General features: G+C 48.6%; 1 protein-coding gene across 1 annotated transcript in view; it reads right to left on the bottom strand.

The window, feature by feature from the left end:
• Positions 1–22,380, bottom strand: part of LOC107111094 (solute carrier organic anion transporter family member 3A1-like) — a 151,843-nt gene that overhangs the window by 110,430 nt on the left and 19,033 nt on the right. The window contains exon 2 of the mRNA XM_015412013.1: positions 1,495–1,960. Coding sequence (XP_015267499.1) covers positions 1,495–1,960 — 466 coding nt within the window. The remainder of the gene's footprint in view (positions 1–1,494; positions 1,961–22,380) is intronic.

The following is a 22,380-nucleotide window of genomic DNA, read 5'->3' as shown; positions in this document are numbered from 1 at the left end:
GAACATTGGTGACGAGTGAAGAACTTCGATGGCGAGCGGCGAAAAATGGCGATCGAGCACAACATCGGTGAGCTGTGACCAGACGTTGGCAGGCGGAGCCAGGAGACGCAGGGGAGCGTGAGGCGCAGGCGCAGGCAGAGCCACAATGGACGGAGCGGAGCCAAAGGCCGCGCCGATACTAGCCATGCGCCGAATGGACCTACCAGCCGACACCGAGGATCGCAAGAAGGAGAACGGAACAAAAAGCGCCGAGCCAGCAATAGCCAGCAGCCAAACCAGAAGTACAACAACTCCTTCCACAGGGTGCCGGTAGGGTAGTCCCCACCCCGACTGAAACGTGGCCATAGATAGGGTTAATTAAGAAAACTGTAAGCCGCTCAGAGACCGCTGGGGGGGTTCGAGGGGGATAGAAACCGAAAACAATAAATAAATAATAAATAATACCACCAGTGTTCCCTCTAAGCTGAGTTAGTGTGAAACAGCTCACAGTTTTTTAGCCCCTGGCTCACACATTTTTGTCTTCGCTCAGGAAGGAGGGCTCCAGAGCGAGCTAATTTATGCAGTATCCAAATCGCTGGCTCACAACTTTAATGCCAGTGGCTCACAGAGTAGAATTTTGGCTCACAAGACTCCAGAGCTTAGAGGGAGCATTGCCTACCAGCTGATCCTTTTAAGTGGAGATGCCGGCGACTGAACTTGGGACCTTCTGCACGCCAAGCGGATGCTCTACCACTGAGTCACGACCCTTCCCCACAGTAGGTTTTGGAAAGGTTGCAGGAAAGACAGGGAAAAAAGACTAAAGGTACATGGAAGTACCAAAGGTCTGCAGTGCAGTGGGGGGAAATAACCCTTCTGAACAAGGTCCAAGACAGAGCAAATGAACTCTGTGAAAAGACCCCAGTACATTAGGTGAATCTGGTAGGGAACAGCTCCCCCCTCGAAGTTATCGCAGCTTGCAGAATTATATAAAGCAGATTGAGATAGGGAGTTACATAATTCATGTGGAAACCTGAACAGGATTTCCCAAAGCTTAAACTGCAAATCCACCCTTCCCGAAGTAGTACAGTAAAGACAGAAGCTGTGATAGAAAGATCAATTCTTCAAGGAAAATTCCTTTTACTTGCCATTTACTTGCCCACAGTAGCTAAATGCCCGCGCTAGACCCGAGTTCCCCACCCTTGAGACATTGTGGAAGAAAAAAATAGTTAGAAAATGGCCTCCATAGTAACACTACAAGAATTTCCCCATGTCTCTATGGTCTTTACATGGCGTTCGGAGAGCACGCGACATCACTGTAGGGTGACACTCTAGGAATTCCACCCTTGTCTCTATGGTCTTTACCATAGAGACAAGGGTGGGATTCCTAGAGCGTCGCCCTGCAGTGATGTCGCGTCCTCTCCGAACGCCACCCTCCCCAGGCACTGCCCCCAAAATCTCCTCGAGTATGCCAACACAGAGCTGGCAACTCCCCCCCCAGGAAGTTCCGCCACTTACCTATGTACAGGGAAGAATCTTTCCGCCTCACGTGGTCATCGATGTAGGAAACTCCGAGAGGTTGCACAGGGGTAGCACCGATCCCTAGGAGGACCTGCGCTCCAATGAGGAGCAAGTACATCATGTTCGTAGCGGTCCGGTTCCTGCAGATGAGCTCCGGGTCCGGTCCCTCGTCGCTGGTCGACCCGTTGACCACACACACGTCCCTCCCTTCGGCCCCCCACCGAATCTCCCCGGATTCGTATTCGTACTGGTGGGTCAGGAATTCGGGGAGAGCCGAGAGGAGGGCTCCCAGGGCCATCACGATCCCACCACAGCCAATCAGACGCGGCCTGTGTCCCCGGGCACCAAAGTAGCTCACAAACAGGATGAGGGCCAAGTTCCCAATCTCGAAGCTACTGGCAATCACTCCCACGTCAGCACTCTGGAGGTTGAACCTTCGTTCCAGCGTGGTCAGGACGCTTACCTGCGAAGAAAGAGACAGACAGGTGGGTTACTTGCCTGCATCCTAATGCATAACCTTCTCTCCTGATCAGGGGTTGTTTTGTAGAAAAAGAGCTAGGGGGACTCATTAGCATAACTCATTAGCATATGCCACACCCCCTGACATCACCGGAAGTGTGTCATAAGGCCGCCACCCCTGACATCACCGGAAGTGTGTCATAAGGCCACACCCCCTGACATCACCGGAAGTGTGTCATAAGGCCACACACCCCGCCCCCAACGGTCCCGGCCGCCACCGCCGGCCTTGCAGCTCCACTGCCGAGCCCCATGAGGGGCCCGGCGGTGGACGTGCAAGGCCGGCAGGAGTGCAAGGAAGCCCCGCGAAGGAAGGCCCTCCCTGGCCCCAGGCAGGCAGGGGTGGGGAGAGGCAGGGAGGAAGCAACTTACCCTCCCTCTTCTCCTGCCTCCTCCTGGCTGAATGAGGGCCGGAAGCGGGGCGACCGGAATCAGGGGGCGGGGCTTCATCATGTGCGCCACCCCCCGTACCTCACCCGGGGGAACTGCGATCCCCCGCGATCCCCCCCGAAATGACCTTTTGCTCCTGATCATAGAAACCTCTTTGGATCAACCTGTCTTAATTCATGGGAACATGAGTGATTCCTCAATACATTTTCTAGAGCTGGGGTCCCCAACAGGGTTCCCACAGACAACTTTCCAACCCCCCACCGAGTGTTTTTAGAAAGTGGGCAGGGCCTGATGGGGCTTTTGCCTAGCAAGGCTTCTGATTGGCCTTTGGAGATTTGATTGGCAGTGCAGATTTTATAAACATTGCCATGGGAACAGCTAGCACCGTAGCACAAGTATCTTCACTGTGTGGCTGAAGGTAAGCTGTGGCAGCCATCTTGTGACTGGCTCCGCCTTCTGTGGCAGCCATATTGCCCCTGCCCCCAGCACGCTGTGTCAGAATTGCCAAGATGGAAAAAGTTGGGGACCCCTGATCTAGACAGCCCAAACTCTGCAACATTTGGAATCAGGATGATGTATTGGTTAGCGTGCCAGACTAGGAACTGGAAGATCCAGGTTTGAATTCCGGCTCTGCCACAGAAGCCTGCTGGGTGACTTGGGGCAGTCACTTTCTTTGTCTCTCCCTCTCCCTCCCCCCTTCTGTCTAACCTACCTCACAGGGCTGTTGTGAGGATAAATGAAGGCAAAGTGAACAATGTTGTCAACCAGAAGAAAAGTGGAGTGTAGATAGATAGACAGACAGACAGACAAACAGATAGATGGATGATAGCTAGATATCCAAAGAATTAAACAGAAATTAATACTCTACAAGCAAGCAGGTCTCCTTTAAAACCTGAACAATAAAGACTTCAACAGAAGAGACAGCTGCCAAGATGAAAATTAAAATAGCTAAGGGCTGGGGGGGTTATCAGAACCTTGGCTGATGTGATTCCATAAATGCAAGAGATACAAAACAGTTAGACTCTAAAAGGTCCTGACAACCTCTGTCTTCAATAGCGCTGGGGATACATAAAAACGCTGACGGGACAGAAAAAGGTCACCGGACCGTGGAAAGAATAAAAGATCTGCAGATCCCCTGTACATCACTAGCAGGGAAAACACTGAAGAAACATGACAGTCCAAAATACATAAAAATAATAACTGCTTTTATTAGCAGCACTTTAGAGTATGTTTATGGGAAAGTATGGGAAAGATTGAAGGTCAAAGAAGACGGGGACGGCAAAGGATGAGATGGTTAGACAGTGTCAGAGATGCAACGAACATGAAACTGAGCAAACTTCAGAGGACAGCGGAAGACAGGAGGGCCTGGCGGGATCTAGTCCATGGGGTCGCGAAGAGTCGGACTCGACTGTGCGACTGAACAACAACAACAAAAGAGTATGTTACAACTGCAGTGGCATCCATTGAAGCACGTGCCGATTTCACAGAGCAGAAACGCCCCCCAACACACATTTCTTGTTGCAGTTGCAGCCCCCTGAAGTCTTGTTCCCAGGGCAAACCAGAGGAATTGTGTGGCTGGATACACAGCACTAGCTCAGTTATCTTGCTATACCCACATCGCTGAGGTTAAGAGACAGTGACTGAGGCATAATTTGAACCAGGGACTCTGTGGTTCAGGGTCTGAGGCCAAAACCAAGGGGAGAAGGAGAGATGCATGACTGGCTCTTAAGGCCCAGTTTTAGCCATGCCAGCGTTATGGAGGGCAGAGTGAGAGAGAGAGTTTAACCCTTTCAGCTCCTCATAGTTCCACTCATCAAACTCTAGACCCGCGAGCGGGGTTCATACGTTTCAGTGGCTGTGCATACGACGGTTTGTAAGAACGAGTCAATGTGCGTTCACTTTACAAAGGAAACTGTTCACTTTACAAAGGATAAATGTGGGATTTATGTCATCTGTTCAGATGTACATGCATTGAGTGTGATGTGAGAATTACTCAATGTGCATAAAAAAACCTTCAAGTGTACACAGATCACATGTACATTCACTGTAACATGAACTAGGTAAAGGTAAAGGTTTCCCTTGCTCGAAAGCCAGTCGAATCCGATTCTAGGGGGTGGTGCTCATCTCCGTTTCCAAGCCGAAGAGCCAGTGCTGTCCGAAGACATTTCCGTGGTCATGTGGCCGGCACGACTAAATGCCAAGGCGCTCCAAACGCTGCTACCTTCCCACCAAAGCGGTACCTATTTATCTACTTGCAATTCCTGCTAGGCTGGCAGGAGCTGGGGCCAGAGGCGGGAGCTCACTTCGTCCCGCGTCACTCGGGTCTCGAACTGCCGAACTACAGACCTTCGAGTCTGCAGTTCAGCGCCTTAACCTCTGAGGCGCAGGCGCAGGCAGAGCCACGATGGACGGAGCCAAAGGCCGCGCTGATACAGCCACGTAACATGAACTGGGCTACTGTTATTAGCCCTTTAAATTAATCTCTTTTTTTCCTTTAAGGGCTAATGACCATGCACGGGGTGCTTTCATTGAGTAAAGCTGCCAACTCCAGGTTGGCAAATTCCTGGAGACATGGGGGTGAGGCCTGAGGAGGAAGGGGTACGGGAAACTACCTCAGCCGACCATGCCAAACTGTCCACCCCACAAAGCTGCCATTTTCTCCAGGGAAACCGATCTCTGCAGTCTGTGATCTGTTGGAATTCTGGGAGCTCTCTAAGAGCCATCTGAAGGTTGGCAAACATAGCAATGGAAGGACAGACCCATCTATCTCCCTCCCCTCATTACCCTGATCCAAATTGAAGCTGTGCACCTGGAAATTTAATGGACACAGGGAGGTCTTTCATCTCCATCTTGCCTAAGTCTGTCCCGAATCCTCTACACTACACTTGTTCTAGGTCTGGTCTGAAGCAAAACATTACATCTTCGATCTGGTGCTTATTCCTGAGGTCCAGTCTTCCCTCTAAGCCGGGTTAGTGTGAACTAGCTCGCAGTTTTTTAGCCTCCGGCTCACACATTTTCGTCTTAGCTCGGGGAAAATGGCTCCAGAGCGAACTAATTCATGTAGTAGCTAAATTGCTCGCTCACAGCTTTATTGCCAGTAGTTCACAAAGTAGAATTTTTGCTCACAGGACTCCACAGCTTAGAGGGAGCATTGAGAGTGGAGTTTCAAACAGGAACTCTGTGCAGGAACCGAATTTACTTCAAGGTGCTGGTTCTTACCTTTAAAACCCTTTATGGTCAGGGACCTGCATACTTGAGGGACTGCCTTTCCCCACATGTTCCCCAGAGAGCACTGCGTTCAGGGTCCCAAAACCGGCTGGCCCTCCTGGGCCCTAAAGACGCCAGGCTGGCTGTAACAAGGGCCAGGGCATTCTCGGTGGTGGCTCCATACTGGTGGAATGAGCTCCCAGAAGAGCCCTGCGGGACCTCTTACAGTTCTGCAGGGCCTGCAAGACGGAACTCTTCCACCAGGCCCTGCGGGACCTCTTACAGTTCTGCAGGGCCTGCAAGACGGAGCTCTTCCACCAGGCTTTCAATTCAGGAGCTGCAGCAAATACCTGGAAAGTGAGCCCTGTGCCCTGGTCTTACCATCAACAGCCTGTGCCTGCCACACAAATAAAGAGGCCAAGATGAGCTGGCCACTGAGTTAGATCACTTGAATATACCATCACGACTGTTACCACCAACTTAAGCAAAGCTATCAGTATTAGATTTACAATATTAGCACTTTATGATACTTGGACTGTTTTATGACTGTTTTAAGATTGGTTTTCATTGTTATTTGTTCTTGGGGTCATTAGGAGAAACTGTGTCTTGGGGGAACCCTTTCTTACTTTGCTGGGCACGGGAAAGTCAAGGAACCCTTGGGAGCAGAGGTGACCCCAAGATCAGACCTCCCTGTGCATTAGTGTTCGTTACAGAAGATTCAGGCAGTTTCCCAAAACATAGTTTCTCGTAATGACCCTGTTAAGTCGCTCGCTTAACAAAGAAGTCGGAGAGTGATTCAGCAAGAACACAGCTTTATTCTTCAACCCGAACACAACTCCAACACGGATCAACATCAGATAGCCAGAACAGAACAGTTCAGCTCGGTTCAGGTTTTACACTGCAGTTCCCCTGCTTTTAAACTCTCCCGGCTAATGAATACCAACCAATACGGTTGTTCAGATAAGGACCAATCACGGACGTTCCCGCTCAGGGAGCCTGCTGTAAAGTGATGGGCTAGGTGCTTCCTGGGCTAGCAATACGATTGGATGGATTTGGATCCTAGCCCAGGACGAAGCTTAACATAGCTTTTCAATCAGATGTTTCACAACACATAATGCATTCAACGGCAGCTTATGAATACATTACAGACCCCAAGAACAAATAGCGGATACCAATATGTGTTCACCTTTTGCAGGAGACCCAAGCCTCCCCCCCAGTCTTGTAGCCCAGCACTTTATCACAGGAATGGCTTTCAACCTGCCTCCCCCCTCAATCTGTCTCTTCCTTGACCTGTCCAGATATGATTCCTGGCAGCTAAAGAATGCTACACTTCTTTCTTTACCAGAAATTCCCCACCCTCAAAAAAGACCCTATAAAGGTCCAACTGAAGAAGAGTGAAAGATTGATTACAGGTTCTGGGTAAAAGGAAGGCAAAAATTGCCAAGGGGTGTCATTTCAGAGTCTCCACCGTTTCCCTTTATTTCTTACCAAGAAGTCCTGCCGGCCAGAGACTCACAAAATACAGAAGCATTAAAAAAATATGAGGATGTATTAAAACTCCCTTCCTGTATGATGACCTCCCAGCGGTCTCCTCTTTGCTTTACCAAATGCCTCCGCTGCAAAACCCGCATCTCTCTCTTGCAAAAAAAGTCCAGCGGTAATCTCAGCTTTTGATTTATTTATTTTTACTGCATATTTTCTTGGGACAGACGATTTTTTAAAAGAAGTCACCAGGTCTTTAGTTTAGACAGAATCACACTGTTGGCCCAGTCATCGCTGTGTATTACGATCAGGGGTCATTTTGTAGAAAAAGAGGTGCAGGAGCTCATTAGCATAACTCATTAGCATAACTTATTTGCATATGCCACACCCCCTGACATCACCGGAAGTGTGTCAGAAGGCAACACCCACCACTCAGGCTCCACTGGACTCTTTTGGATTGCTAGCTTGTGGGGGGGGGGGACGCGCAGATCTGTCCTCGAAGAAAAGGGAGAGCTTGTACCTGAAGGCGGGCTGGGGGGAGCCTCTCCAACTTACCTGGCTGCTTCTTGCTCTGACTGAGGGCTGCTGGGAGCAGGGGGTGGGGCTTGTTGTATGTGCCCACCCCCTGGGCTCTTAACTGCAGGAGCTCCGCTCCTGTGCACTCCTGCAGGAAATGTGAATGTCCTGCATTGTGCAGGGGGGGTTAGACTAGATGCCCCTGGGGATCCTGTCAAACATCACTCTGTTCAGTTTGCCATGGATGCCGAGGAGGGAGGGAATTCCTTATGGGGGAGGAAGTGAGTGTGGAGTATGTGACTGCACTATTGTACAGGATGTAATTCTTCCAAAGAAGTACCTTCCTCTCCCAGAGGAATGTCCTTGAAACTTTTGGTGCCAGCTTGCTTGTGTAGATAATGGGATCGTATATTTCCCAAGTGAAAGGGGGTAGGACTGCTATGGCTAGGCGGGATGCATGTGACGTATGAATGACCATTAGGAGGGGTTTTGTTTGAATTACCTATATCTGTGATCGCACCCTCCAAAATCTCCAGTTCTGACACAGCATAGTTATGATCAGTGTTCCCTCTAAGCTGAGTTAGTGTGAGCTAGCTCACAGTTTTTTAGCCTCCGGCTCACACGTTTTTGGCTTAGATCAGGAAGGAGGGCTCCAGAGCAAACTAATTTATGCAGTAGCCAAATTGCTCGCTCACAGCTTTAAGCCAGCAGCTCACAAAGTTGAATTTGTGCTCACAAGACTCCACAGCTTAGAGGGAGCATTGGTTATGATCTGGATCATGCTTAAATCTCAATAAACATATCACTGCCAAAGAGAGTGTTGTTGAGAGTAACTTGACCCAAAGTCTGGTCTGACAGGGTCCATTCCAGCTCTTAGTCTTTCTTTTTAAAAATCCATTTCAGAGTTTCCTCCCTCCTCCCCAAATTCATTACACCCCCTCTGAACTTTTAATTTCAAAGCAGAGCATTAACTCCAACACACAAGCTTACCATGCACACCCTCTCTGGCAGCAGGGACCCAGCCAAAGCACCTATACAGATCCTTGCAGATATAACAGCACTCAGCATCCCTGGTGGGCAGAAAGTTGCTGACCGCAGCATCCTTCCCAAATATCCTCCCTGTCACAAAAAGGGATTTACTGAGCGAGGCGCGGGGATGGGGAGACTTGAGAAGCCTGACGTGTAGCCTGAGGATTAGAAATGGAAAGGGACGGCCGCAGCAATTAGAGTCACCGTCACTTTCTAACTTCAAGATGGGTTATCATCAGAGAAATCCCCTACAGTGCCCTTTGCAAACATGCATGCCACAGGAGGCGCATCTCGTCTTCGGTTTCCCAAGAAACCCCCTCTCGTCACACGGACATCTTCCTTTGAGCTCATCCATCCCTTCTTTTGTGAGCATTTTATTAGTGCATGTGTATCTTCTGAAAGGCAGTGTGGTGTCATGATTAGAGTGTCAGACTAAGATTAGTCCAAGGAGGAGGAGGAGGAGGAGAAGAGGAGGAGACTGGATTTATACCCCGCCCTTCACTCAGAGTCTCAGAGCGGCTTACAAACTCCTGTCCCTTCCCCTCCCCACAACAAACACCCTATGAGACAGGTGGGGCTGAGAGAGCTCTTTCCAGAACTGTCCTTGAGAGAACAGCTCTGACAGAACTATGGCTTGCCCCAGGTCATCCAGCAGCTGCAAGTGGAGGCGTGGGGAATCAAACCTGGTTCTCCCAGTCTGCGCACCTAACCGCGACACCAAACTGGCTCCAAACTGGTTTCTGGACCCAATTCAAGGTGCCAGTGCTAACCTTTAAAGCCCTTAATGGTCTGGGACCCTCATATCTACGGAACTGCCTGTCCTGTTACAGCCCCCCACGCTCCCTCTGGTCATTATCTAGGGGCCTCTTGCCGGTGCCTGGCCCCAGCACTCAGCTGTCTTAAGGGAAGGGGCTTCTCAGTTGTGGCCCCCTACCCTGTGGAACGCACTCTTGGATGACACCCACGCCATGCCAGACTTCCGCTGGGCATGCAAGGCCGAATTGTTTCACTTGGCCTTTGGAGGGTAACGACATGTTTGGGCTGCTTTCGTTAGTGGTATAGTGACAGCCACCTTTTAATAGTTTGATATCTTAATGTTAATATTTTATGTTTGCTATTTGTTTTTATGCCGTTTTTACCTTACTGGTTTTGATGTCGCAAGTCACCCTTTGGGTAAGTGACAACTAAAAAAAAATCTAATAAGTAAACAGGATCTGGGAAACCCAGGTTTGAATCCCCACTCTGTCAGAGAAGCTTGCTGGGTGACCCTGGGCCAGTCACGCAGTCTGAGCCTAACTTACCACACAGGGTCGTTGTGAGAATAAAAGGGAGAAGGGAACAATATACACCACTTAGTTTCCCACTGGAGAGAAAAGCAGGTTATAAATAGAGCAAATAAATAGTATTGTTATCGTTGTTTTTGTTGCTGTTAATACTAATAGAAGTAGAAGAGTTGGGTTTCTCCCCTGCTCTTCACTACCCGGAGGAGTTTCAGAGTGTTTTACAATCTCCTTCCCCTCCCCACAACAGACACCCTGTGAGGTAGGTGGGGCTGAGAGAGCTCTGACAGAAACTGCTCTTGAGAGAACAGCTCTGAGAGAACCTGTGAGTGACCCAAGGGCACACCAACAGCTGCATGTGGAGGAGTGGGGAATCAAACCCGGTTCTCCCAGATTAGAGTCCCCGCTCCTAACCACTACACCAAACTGGCTCTCTGATACTACTGCTAACAGGAACAATAATACCCTGCTTCTTTCCACCACAGAGTCCATGTGCCATAAGAGTGCCCACAATCCTTCAGCTCGGGATGCCACAGCTCAGGGACAGAAGTCCCATTTTGCACAGAGAAACTGGGGAGGCTCCTTGGCTCAGTGGTAGAGCACCTGCTTTGCACACAGAAGGTCCCAGGTTCAATCCCCGGCATCTTCAGTTATAAGGATCGGGCACTAGGTGATGTGAAAGAGCCAGTTTGGTGTAGCGGTTAAATGCGCGGACTCTAATCTGGGAGAACCGGGTTTGATTCCCCACTCCGCCACTTGCACCTGGCTGGATGACCTTGGGCAAGCCATGGTTCTGATAAGAGCTGTCCTTGAAAAAGAGCCGTTTCTGTCAGAGCTCTCTCAGCCCCACCGACCTCACAGGGTGCCTGTTGTGGGGAGGGGAAGAGAAAGGAGTTTGTAAGCCACTCTGAGACACCTTTGGGTAGTAAAGGGCGGGGTATAAATCAAATCTCTTCTTCTTCTTCTTCTTCTTCTTCTTCCCTTGAGAGCCAGTTTGGTGTAGCGGTTAAATGCGCGGACTCTAATCTGGGAGAACCGGGTTTGATTCCCCACTCCTCCACTTGTACCTGGCTGGATGACCTTGGGCAAGCCGTAGTTCTGATAAGAGCTGTTCTTGAAAAAGAGCAGTTTCTGTCAGAGTTCTCTCAGCCCCACCGACCTCACAGGGTGTCTGTTGTGGGGAGGGGAACGGAAAGGAGTTTGTAAGCCGCTCTGAGACTCTTTTGGGTAGTGAAGGGCGGGGTGTCAATCCAATCTCTCCTTCTTCCTCTTCTTCTTCTTCCTCTTCTTCTTCTTCCTCTTCTTCTTCCTCTTCTTCTTCTTCTTTTTCTTCTTCCTCTTCTTCTCCTTCCTCTTCTTCTTCTCACCCTGAGCCCCTGGAGAGCTGCTGCCAGTCTGAGCAGACGTAGCCATTCGCTGGGTGGTAGCTGGAGATCTCTTGGAATTACAGCTGGTCTCCAGGTTACAGGTCTCAGTTCCCCATGGTTGCCTTGGGAGGTGGCCTCTATGGCACTGTACCCCACTGAGGTCCCTCCCATTCTCAAACCCCGCCCACTCCAGGCTCCGCCCCCAGATTCTCCAAGGATTTCCCAACCCAGAGCTGGCAGCTCTAGTAGACAATACTGATCTTGATGGAGCAAGGGTCTAATTTATTATAAGGCAGTTTCAGGGGGTCAGTAAATAGTATTGTTATTATTGTTGCTGTTGCTGTTGATGATGATGATGATGATGATAATACTAATACTGATGCTACTACTGCTTCTTTCCACAACAGTGTATGTGTGCCATAACAAGGCATTCAGTGTGTTCAAATCTAGGTCCCAAAGATAGCAGGAAAGGAAAAGACCCTGGACAGCCGCTGCCGGTTTCCCTATTGGACTCAATGGCCTGATTCGTCATATGATTTTAATTTGGGGGGGGGGTGGATGCCTTATTGGCTCGGTGCTATTATTTCCTAAAAGAAACCAACCCTGACTGTTCCCTGGAAGGCCAGAAAATGAAACTGAAGCTCAAGTACTTTGGCCACCCAATGAGAAGGGAGCACTCCCTGGAGAAGACCCTGATGCTGGGAAAGATTGAAGGTCAAAGAAGACGGGGACGGCAAAGGATGAGATGGTTAGACAGTGTCATAGATACAACAAACATGAAATTGAGCAAACTTCAGAGGATGGCGGAAGACAGGAAGGCCTGGTGAGATCTGGTCCATGGGGTCGCGAAGAGTCGGACTCGACTGTGCGACTGAACAACAACAAAATAGCTTATGGATGGCTTAGCAACACAGCGCACGGTTTGCACGAGGGACCATAGTGGGCTACGCTCGCCACTTTCAGAAGTATTATTATCTGTTTTTCACAGCCACGGACCATGCACGACAAAGGCCGCCATTAACTGCCCCACCATGTGTGCAGCCACGGATTCAATTCTCGGTCACCTGCCCTTGGTCGCATGCTGCCTTGATCGGTGCTCTGAAGAGGCGACATGGAAATAGCCTACATAAATAAAACAGGTCATTTGTCGCACTCAATGATCTTGTTAGATCTTCCAGAAGAGTGGGATGTAATCAGACAGCGTGATCGCAAGAACTTGTGGGAATTCAGGAGTCCGTTCAGCTCCCAGAGGGCGACAACAGCCGATCGTATCCCAGCCCGAGACTTCAGAGAGAAGAGGAAGAAGAGGAGGAAGAGGAAGAAAAAGAATGGGATTTATACCCTGCCCTTCACTTGGAGTCTCAAAGCAGCTTACAGTCTCCTTCCCTTCCCCTCCCCACAACAGACACCTTAAAAACTAACAAAATTCGTGGCAGGGGAGGAGCTTTCATGAGTCACTGCTTCAGATATAGCTAGAATGTGAGTCCATCTGTCCTTGTATCTTGGAGAGTGGAGGAATTTCAGATGCCGAATGACATTAGCAGGCAAACAGCAATAGCAGGTGAATGACAATAGAAGGCGTGATTGGATTAGGTGTGCTAGGCAGAGGGGTAGTCAAGGCAGAGAAATCAGCATTGGTAATGAGACAGGAAATCAAGGTCTTGATTCAGTCCAGGTAGATGCATTGTCTTCAAAAGGAAATTAGATAAGCATATGGAGCAGAGGTCCATCAGTGGCTATTAGTCACAAGGTATAGATAGGGACTCTGGGGCAAGTGATGCTTTCATCTTGGTGCTTGGGGGGGGGGTCAACAGTGGGAGGGCTTCTAATGTCCTGGCCCCACTGGTGGACCTCCTGATGGCACTGGTATTTCTGGCCACTGTGTGACACAGAGTATTGGATTGGATGGGCCTTTGGCCTGATCCAACACTGGCTTCTCTTATGTTCTTATGTCCTTATGTCTTGAGCTTCATTATCAGTTGCAATTCAGCAGCCCCTTTAATAGAGGCTTAATGAGTGGAAATGTGCAGGTCTTTCACGGCATGAATGCAAATAGCTACAGCTGGCAAATAATATTCCATTAGGTCTCCATTAAAGGGGCAGGACTCTTTTTCTTCTCCAGGCTGCTGGCAACCCCATGCACAATGGATATCCATATACAAGGTGGAAATTCCAGACATCAGTACACACAGGGTACCAGGGACCACAGAAGCACATGTTAATTTCTAGGAAATGTGTGCAGGCCCTGACACAGATAGGCCAGACAAGCCCGATCTCATCAGATCTCAGAAGCTAAGCTGGGTCGACTCTGGCAAGTACTTGGAAGGGAGACTTCCTTGGAATGCCAGCAGTTGGGAGGCAAGGGCAGGCTTTATTCAGCCACCTTTCCAAATAGCCTTCAGGCCCCCAATAGGGGTCAGTCACCAGAGGTCAGCATGAATTCCAGGTGCACACACTCACACACGCATGCACATATTTTTAAAAAATCAAAAAGAGAAAAAATGTCTGCAGGATGCAGATTTGCTTTAAAAAACAACTCTTTACATGAACGGTGTAGAGAAACTCTTTGCAAGTTTCATGCAGTCTTTATAAAAGCACATGCACAGACAGAGTTCATAGACCTGATGAAGTGAGCTCTGGTTCACAAAGGCTTACACTGGAGTCTTCAAGGGGCCACTGGACTTCTGTTTAATTCCACCAACACGTATCACCAAAAGGAACTTCAGAAGAGGAAGAGTTCCTTGAGAATCTAATGGCCTGACTTTCCTAGGAGTAAAACCCATTTAATGGACCTGCTTAGGATACTGAGTAGACCTGCTTAGGGTTCCTAGGACCAAAATTACAGGGGTGAGAGAACCTAGACAGAACAAGGCATCCTTATCCAAGGGCCAAAAGTCAAAAGAAAGTTTTGAAGAAGTAAAATAACTATCATAAAGAAACAAGAGAGAGAGAGAGAGAGATTGGAGTTATACCCCGCCCTTCACTCGGGGTCTCAGAGTGGCTTACAAACTCCTTTCCCTTCCCCTCCCCACAACAGACACCCTGTGAGGTAGGCAGTGTTCCCTCTAAGCTGAGTTGATGTGAGCTAGCTCACAGTTTTTTAGCCTCCGGCTCACACATTTTTGTCTTCGCTCAGGAAGGAGGGCTCCAGAGCAAACTAATTTATGCAGTAGCCAAATCACACACTCACAACTTTAATGCCAGTAGCTCAGAAAGGAGAATTTTTGTTCACAGGACTCCATAATTTAGAGGGAGCATTGGTGGTAGGTAGGGCTGAGAGAGCTCTTTCAAGAACTGCTCGTGAGAGAACAGCTCTGAGACAACTTGTAACTGACCCAAGGCCACACCAGCAGCTACAAGTGGAGGCGTGGGGAATCAAACCCAGTTCTCCCAGATTAGAGTCTGCACACTTAACCACTACACCAAACTGGCTCTTAACCACTACACCAAACTGGCCGAAATGACTGAAATCAGAAGACACAGCTTTCGGTCGATTAGGCTTCTGTGGAAACGGGGTTCGTCCAGAGCAGGTGAGACAGGATAAAATCAGGACAAGACTGGGGGAAGGGAAGTATTTGTTGATGCATTTACCACATTTATACCTACCTTTCCCTCCCCAATGGGGACCCAAGAACGTTGGCGCCATTCTCTTCTTCTCTATTTTTTTCCTCGCAACAACCCAGTGAGGTGAATTAGGCTGATCAATTGGGATTGGCCGAACGTCCTATGGATGACTGGGGATTCAAACCTGGGACCCCAGATCCTAGTCTGACTCCCTAACCACTTCACCAAGCTGGCACTATTTTTCTTTGGAGTTTTTAAAAAATATATATTTACTTGTTTAATTTTTTAAAATTACAAACCCAAACAGAAAGAAATCAAAGAAATAACAAACTATAACCACAATGGTGGGAAGTCTACCGATAAGCATCAATAAAAGCCTTCCAAAACCTAAAAATACATCCATGCACCATTGTTCTCTATGTGCCTTATACTGACAAAGGTTGTAAGGTTCTCCATCCACTGGATTACAGGAGGTGGGCATTCATCTCTCCCGTGTTGCAACCAGTGTTCCCTCTAAGCTGAGTTAGTGTGAGCTAGCTCACAGTTTTTTAGCCTCTGGCTCACACCTTTTTGTCTCAGATCAGGAAGGATGGCTCCAGAGCAAACAGATTTATGCAGCAGCCAAATCGCTCGCTCACAACTTTAACGCCAGTAGCTCACAAAGTAGAACTTTTGCTCACAGGACTCCACAGCTTAGAGGGAGCATTGGTTGCAACGTAAGTCTCTACCAAGAGAAAGATAATGCAGGGTCCACTTTCACTGGCCATCATTCTCCTGGAGACGGGCAAATAGTTTATAAGTACATAAGCGTCCTCAAAGATCGATGAATATTCTAATACAAAACTGATAAGCATAATTACTTCCTCCAGAAAAGACTGAATGACTGGACAGGCCCAAAGCATATGTTTAAGAAATGTATCTGGTGCCAGCAATTAGATACTTTGCTCAGCCCTTTATTTAAAAAGGTGTCCGGTATATCCTAAACATAATAATTTGCTGAATAAGTCTCAGCTTAAGATCAGTAGAGAGAAGAAGAGAAGAGAAGAAGACAATATTGGATTTATACCCTGCCCGTCACTACCCAAAGGAATCTCAGAGTGGCTTACGATCTCCTTTCCCTTCCCACAACAGACACCCTGTGAGATAGGTGGAACTGAGAGAGCTCTGAGAGAAAAGAAGAAGAGGAGGAGGAGGAGGAGGAGGAGATTGGATTTATACCCCACCGTTCACTGCCCGAAGGAATCTCAGAGTGGCTTACAATCTCCTTTCCCTTCCCCTCCCCACAACAGACACCCTGGAAGGTAGGTGGGGCTGAGAGGGCTCTTTCCAGAACTGTCCTTGAGAGAACAGCTCTGGCAGAACTATGGCTTGCCCAAGGTCATCCAGCAGCTGCAAGTGGAGCAGTGGGGAATCAAACCCAGTTCTCCCAGATTGGAGTCTGCACACTTAACCCCTACACCAAACGGCACACTTCAGCACTACACCAAATATTTACTTGTTAATTTTTTTTAAATTACAAACCCAAACAGAAAGAAACCAAAGAAATAACAAAATATAATAACAATGGTGGGAAGTCTACAGATAAGCACCTATAAAAGCCTTCCAAATATCTAAAAATATATCCGTGAACCATTGTTCTCTATGTCCCTTATACTGACAAAGGTTGTAAGGTCCTCCAGCCATTGGATTATAGGAGATGAGCATTTATCTCTCCGGTGTTGTGACGTAAGTCTCTACCAACAGTAAAGTAACGCAGGGTCCACTGTCACTGGCCATCACTCTCTTGGAGACAGGCAAATAGTTTAAAAGCACATAAGCATCCTCAAAGATCAATGAATATTCTAATACAAAACTGATGTGCATAATTACTTCCTCCAGAAAAGACTGAATGACTGGACAGCTCCAAAGCATACGTTTGAGAAATAAATCTGGCAATTTACGGCTCCAGCAATTAGATACTTTGCTTAGCCCTTTACTTAAAAAGGTGCCCGGTATCTCCTAAACATAATTTTTTGCTGAATAAATCTCAGCTTAAGATTCGTAGAGAGGAGGAGGAGGAGGAGGAGATTGGATGTATACCCCGCCCTTCACTACCGGAAGGAGTCTCAGAGCGGCTTACAATCTCCTTTCCCTTCCGCTCCCCACAACAGATACCCTGTGAGGTAGGCTCTTTCGAGAAACAACGGCTATAAAATTTAGGGCTCTATCTTTTGCTTTGGCAAAATAAGGACCCCGGGCTTCTTATTCCATTCATTCCTGGGACTTTGCATAACATATTTATTAATCGGCATGCCATATTCATAAAGAAATACCATAGGTTTTATTTTTTCCCTTGATTCAATGAGAGCTTCCAAGAGTAAAGGAGATTCTGAAACACTGAGTGCTGCAGGGCCATATTTAGATACCAACAGATGCTGCAGCTGTAATATTGTCATTCAACAGAGGTTGACGGGTCCCACCTAGACTTCAGTTGAGAAAATAACAAGACCTTTTTCTAGTCTTAAGTGCTCCAGAGCCAAAAACAAGCAGTGAGTCTGAATCAGCTGGACTCAGAAGCATTTTATAGCAGTCCGGACAGACCACCTGACCGGCTATGGCCTAATAGCTTTGACACGATTCGTTGACTGGCCAATGGTTGGCCTACCTGTAGTTCCTTCCCTTGGCCAGTGGTGGCGCACAAATCCCCAATTCAAGACCCAATACAGGGGAAGATCTGTCAAGCAACTGAGAAAAGGAATTCTTTTTTTAAAAAAAAATAAGTGAATAACGTAGTAAGAAATCAACAGCAAGGTGGGCAGTTATTGCAAGCCATGAAGCGGCGACTGGGAGAGGAGAGGAAACTCTGCCAGAATGCTTTATTTCGGTCCCTGCATACCAAATAATTTGCAAAATAAATCTCCAAAACACATTAAGGTCCCATTTGTGAAGCTAATAAAAAGAGTTTCAATTTGTACCCGGAGTGTTCCAGACGCGCTTTAATTGCCAGATGTAACAAAAGATCACTCTTACTGCCTTCGTTTCTCTTGCAGATGGGCACCAGCTCCCTAGGGGGCTAGGAATCCAAACTCCCAGGAGCCACATTTATTTGCTCAAGGAGTTATATAAGTGACTCTCCCTCGCCCCCTCCCTTCACATGTGCATGCACACCTCTACCTGGCAGGCTGTTAAAAACACCACAAATCATCTGCCTCCTACACGTTCGCACAGGCCACGTAAGGATGCAAGGGAGAGGATTCAAGATCTGCACTGCTGAAACATAACAACATAAGAACATAAGAGAAGCCAATGTTGGATCAGGCCAAAGGCCCATCCAGTCCAACACTCTGTATCCCACAGTGGCCAGAAATACCAGGTCTCATCAGGAGGTCTACCAGTGGGGCCAGGACATTAGGAGCCCTCCCACTGTTGGCCCCCGCAAGCACCAAGAAGACAGAGCATCACTTGTCCCAGAGCCCCTATCTATACCTTGTGGCTAATAGCCACTGATGGACCTCTGCTCCATATGCCTATCTAATTCCCTTTTGAAGCCATCCATGCTTGTAGCTGCCACCACTTCCTGTGGCAGTGAATTCCATGTGTTAATCACTCTTTGGGTGAAGAAGTACTTCCTCTTATCCGTTCTAACCCGACCGCTCAGCAATTTCATGGAGTGCCCACCAGTTCTTGTATTGTGAGAAAGGGAGAAAAGTACCTCTTTCTCTACCTGCTCTTTCCCATGCATAATCTTGTGAACCTCGATCATGTCACCCCTCAGTCGTCTTTTCTCCAAGCTAAAGAGCCCTAAGCGCTTTAACCTTTCCTCATAGGGAAAGTGTTCCAATCCTTTTATCATTCGAGTTGCCCTTTTCTGCACTTTCCCCAAAGCTACAATATCCTTTTTAAGGTGTGGTGACCAGAACTGCACACAGTATTCCAAATGAGGTCTCACCATTGATTTATATAGGGGCATTATGATATTGGCTGATCTGTTTTCAATACCCTTCCTAATAATCCCCAGCATAGCATTGGCCTTCTTTATTGCAGTCACACACTGTCTCGACATTTTCAGGGAGTTATCTACTACGACTCCAAGATCTCCCTCTTGATCAGTCTCTGCCAGTTCAGACCCCATCAATGTGTATTCATATTTAGGATTTTATATTTATTTTATAAATGTGTATTTATATTTAGGACATCCAGGAGCTTGCTGAAGGGAATGGATGGATGAATCTAGCACTGTGTGCAAAGCCGGAAGACGAGTCGCTTCCAAGCCACCGTTATCAACAACAACTGAAACTTATAGAGCCTGGCCCTAGGTTTGCTACTGACAGCCCGTGCCCGCCGATTATACCTGAGAAGGTCAGCGAGCTGAACATTTAGACAATTATGGTTGCCCTCCTGTGGTACCGCCATCTTATGATACCAAAGAACGCTGCTAGCACCTTAATATTGTGTTGTTTTTGATGAACTGCTTTTAGATGTTTTATGGTAATTTGATTGTTATTTGTGTATTGACCCAGTGTAAGCTGCCCTGAGCTTGCCTTGGTGGGGAGGGCGGGGTATAAATTGGAATAAATAAATAAATAAGCAAGCTACAAGTACAGTGCTAAGAGCCATGGGGATTCTCAGATCTGTCGTTTGTCCCAGAATTCTCTGTGGGGGCTCCAAAGCCCCCTCTGAATTACAGTTTCCTTGGATTCTTCAAGGGTGGGGGGGCTGCTAAACCACGTAAGCCTGCAAGTGGAGACCAGTGTTCCCTCTAAGCTGAGTTAGTGTGAGCTAGCTCACAGTTTTTTAGCCTCCAGTTCATACACATTTTTATCTTAGCTCAGGAAGGACAGCTCCAGAGCAAACTAATTTATGCAGGAGCCAAATCGCTCACTCACAACTTTCATGCCAGTAGCTCACAAAGGAGAATTTCTGCTCACAAGACTCCACAGCTTAAAAGGGAGAATTGGTGGAGACCTTTTATGATTGATTGGTCGATTGCTTGCAGGCATTTACACGCCACCTCCTCTGCAGCCTGCTCAAATCAGCTTACCGAATAGCGCCAGGTAAAAGCCGAAGAACGTGAAATCGTTAAACTTCAAAACCATTCAAAACCAAAGCACCATAGAAAATTTTAGAAGAGTACCAGCAGTTAAAAAAAACAACCAACCCAGAACATAAAACATTTGGCAACCTAGATGACCCTCTGATTACATTACAAAAAATCATTTAAAAGATCAAATCCCTAGCTAAGGAACATAAGAGAAGCCACGTCAGCCCATCCAGTCCAACACTCCGTGTCACACAGTGGCCCAAACCCAGGTGCCCTCAGGAAGTCCACCAACGGGGCCAGAACTCCAGAAGCCCTCCCACTGTTGCCCCCCAAGCACCAAGCTGGGACGTGTCCAGAGGAGGGTGACGAAGACGGTGAGGGGCCTGGAGACCAAGTCCTATGAGGAAAGGTTGAAGGAGCTGGGTCTGTTTAGCCTGGAGAGGAGACGACTGAGAGGTGACGTGATAGCCATCTTCAAGTCCTTGAAGGGCTGCCATATAGACGATGGTGTGGAATTGTTTTCTGCTGCCCCAGACAGTCGACCAGAACCAACGGGTTGGTCACTGTTTGCCTTTGCATAGTGACCCCGGACCACCTGGGTGGTCTCCAGGGGTCATTTCGTAGAAAAAGAGGTGCAGGAGCTCATTAGCATAACTCATTACCATAACTCATTTGCATAGTATCAGAAAGCAACATCCACCGCTCAGGCTCGACTGGACTGTTCTGGATTGCTAGCTATTGGGGAGGGGGAACGTGCAGATCTGTCCTCGCAGAGGAGGGAGAGCTTGTACCTGAATAAAACTTGGTCTTAAAGGTGCCACTGGACTGTTTTGGGCCGGGGGGGTGGGGGCTCTGCCACTTACCTGGCTGCTTCTTGCTCTGACTGAGGGCTGCTGGGAGCAGGGGGTGGGGCTTGTTGCATGTGCCCGCCCCGTGGGCTCTTTACTGCCGGAGCTCCGCTCCTGTGCGCTCCTGCAGGAAATGACCCCTGGTGGTCTCCCATCCAAATACTGACCAGGGTTGACCCTGCTTAGCCTCTGAGATCTGATGAGATCCGGTGGCCTGGGCCGTCCAGGCAAAGGCCTCCTATGAATAGCTGCATTCTGAGTCACTGGCAGCGAGCGACCAGTGATACCTCAAGAGTCCACCGTCAAAACAATCACCACCACTTCACAGCTTAGGTGGAACGGTTGTCTTCCCCGTGGCCTCCCCACCCCGCACAGACGGCCTTTATCCAAACTGACCTCTCCCAACTCCGGCAGATGTTGGGTCCTCGCAACTAGGTGAGCTGGAACTGGAGCGCTCCCCCCCCCCGGTGGCTAAAGACCGAGGAGAGAAAATTAAATCGGGCTTTTTGCTCACGAAAAAGCTGGGATACTGTCAGACCGAAGAGCAATGTGTTGCTGTCTCTTGCTGTTGAAACAGACTGGTTTCACCTCGGTTTCAGCTGAGATTTCACTGTTAGGGTGCGAAGTTTTAAAAAGGAGGGTATATTTGTCCATGATTGGAGGAAGCAGAGTGCCCAATCCCCTAAAAGAACAGGACGCAAGAGGCAAGGAAGGACAGGCCGGCAGCGAAGATACATTGACAGCAAGTGGGGACACTTGCTGTGAAAAAACTGCTTTTTTCCTCCCATCAGAAAAATGCTACCCTAACCAAAGGTCATTTCAGGGGGGGATCGCGGGGGATCGCAGTTCCCCCGGGTGAGGTGCGAGGGGGCAGGGCACACGACGGAGCCCCGCCCCCTGCTTCCAGCCGCCCTGCTTCCGGCCCTCATTCAGCCAGGAGGAGGCAGGAAAAGAGGGAGGTTAAGTTACTTCCTCCCCGCCTCTCCCCACCGCTCGGCAGTGGAGCTGCAAGGCCACCGGCGGCCGGGACCGTTGGGGACGGGGTGTATGGCCTTATGACACACTTCCGGTGATGTCAGGGGTGTGGCCTTATGACACACTTCCAGTGATGTCAGGGGGTGTGGTATATGCTAATGAGTTATGCTAATGAGTTCCCCTAGCTCTTTTTCTACGAAACGACCCCTGACCCTAACCAATGCTCCCTCTAAGCCGTGGAGTCTTGTGATCGAAAATTCTACTTTGTGAGCTACTGGCATTACAGTTTTGAGCAAGCGATTTGGCTACTGCATTAAATTAGCTTGTGCTGGAGCCGTCCTCCCTGAGCGAAGACAAAAATGTGTGAGCCGGAGGTGGAAAAGACTGTGAGCTAGCTCACACGAACTCAGCTTAGAGGGAACACTGGTCCTGACATGGACACACGGGCTGGCCTGATCTCATCAGAGCTTGGAAGGTAAGCAGGATCAGCCCTAGTTCGTACTTGGAAAGGAGACCACTGAGGAAGTCCAGGGTCTGTACTCAGAGGAAGGCAATGGCAAACTGCCTCGGAATGTCTCTCACCTTGAAAACTGTATACGGTCACCAGAAGCTGGAGGAAGGAAGGAAGGAAGGAAGGAAGGAAGGAAGGAAGGAAGGAAGGAAGGAAGGAAGGGAGGGAGGGAGGGAGG

Source organism: Gekko japonicus, unplaced genomic scaffold, assembly GCF_001447785.1.
Source record: "Gekko japonicus isolate JY-2015 unplaced genomic scaffold, Gekko_japonicus_V1.1 scaffold864, whole genome shotgun sequence".
NCBI classification, from domain to species: domain Eukaryota; kingdom Metazoa; phylum Chordata; class Lepidosauria; order Squamata; family Gekkonidae; genus Gekko; species Gekko japonicus.
This window is presented reverse-complemented; position numbering and strand designations above follow the sequence as displayed.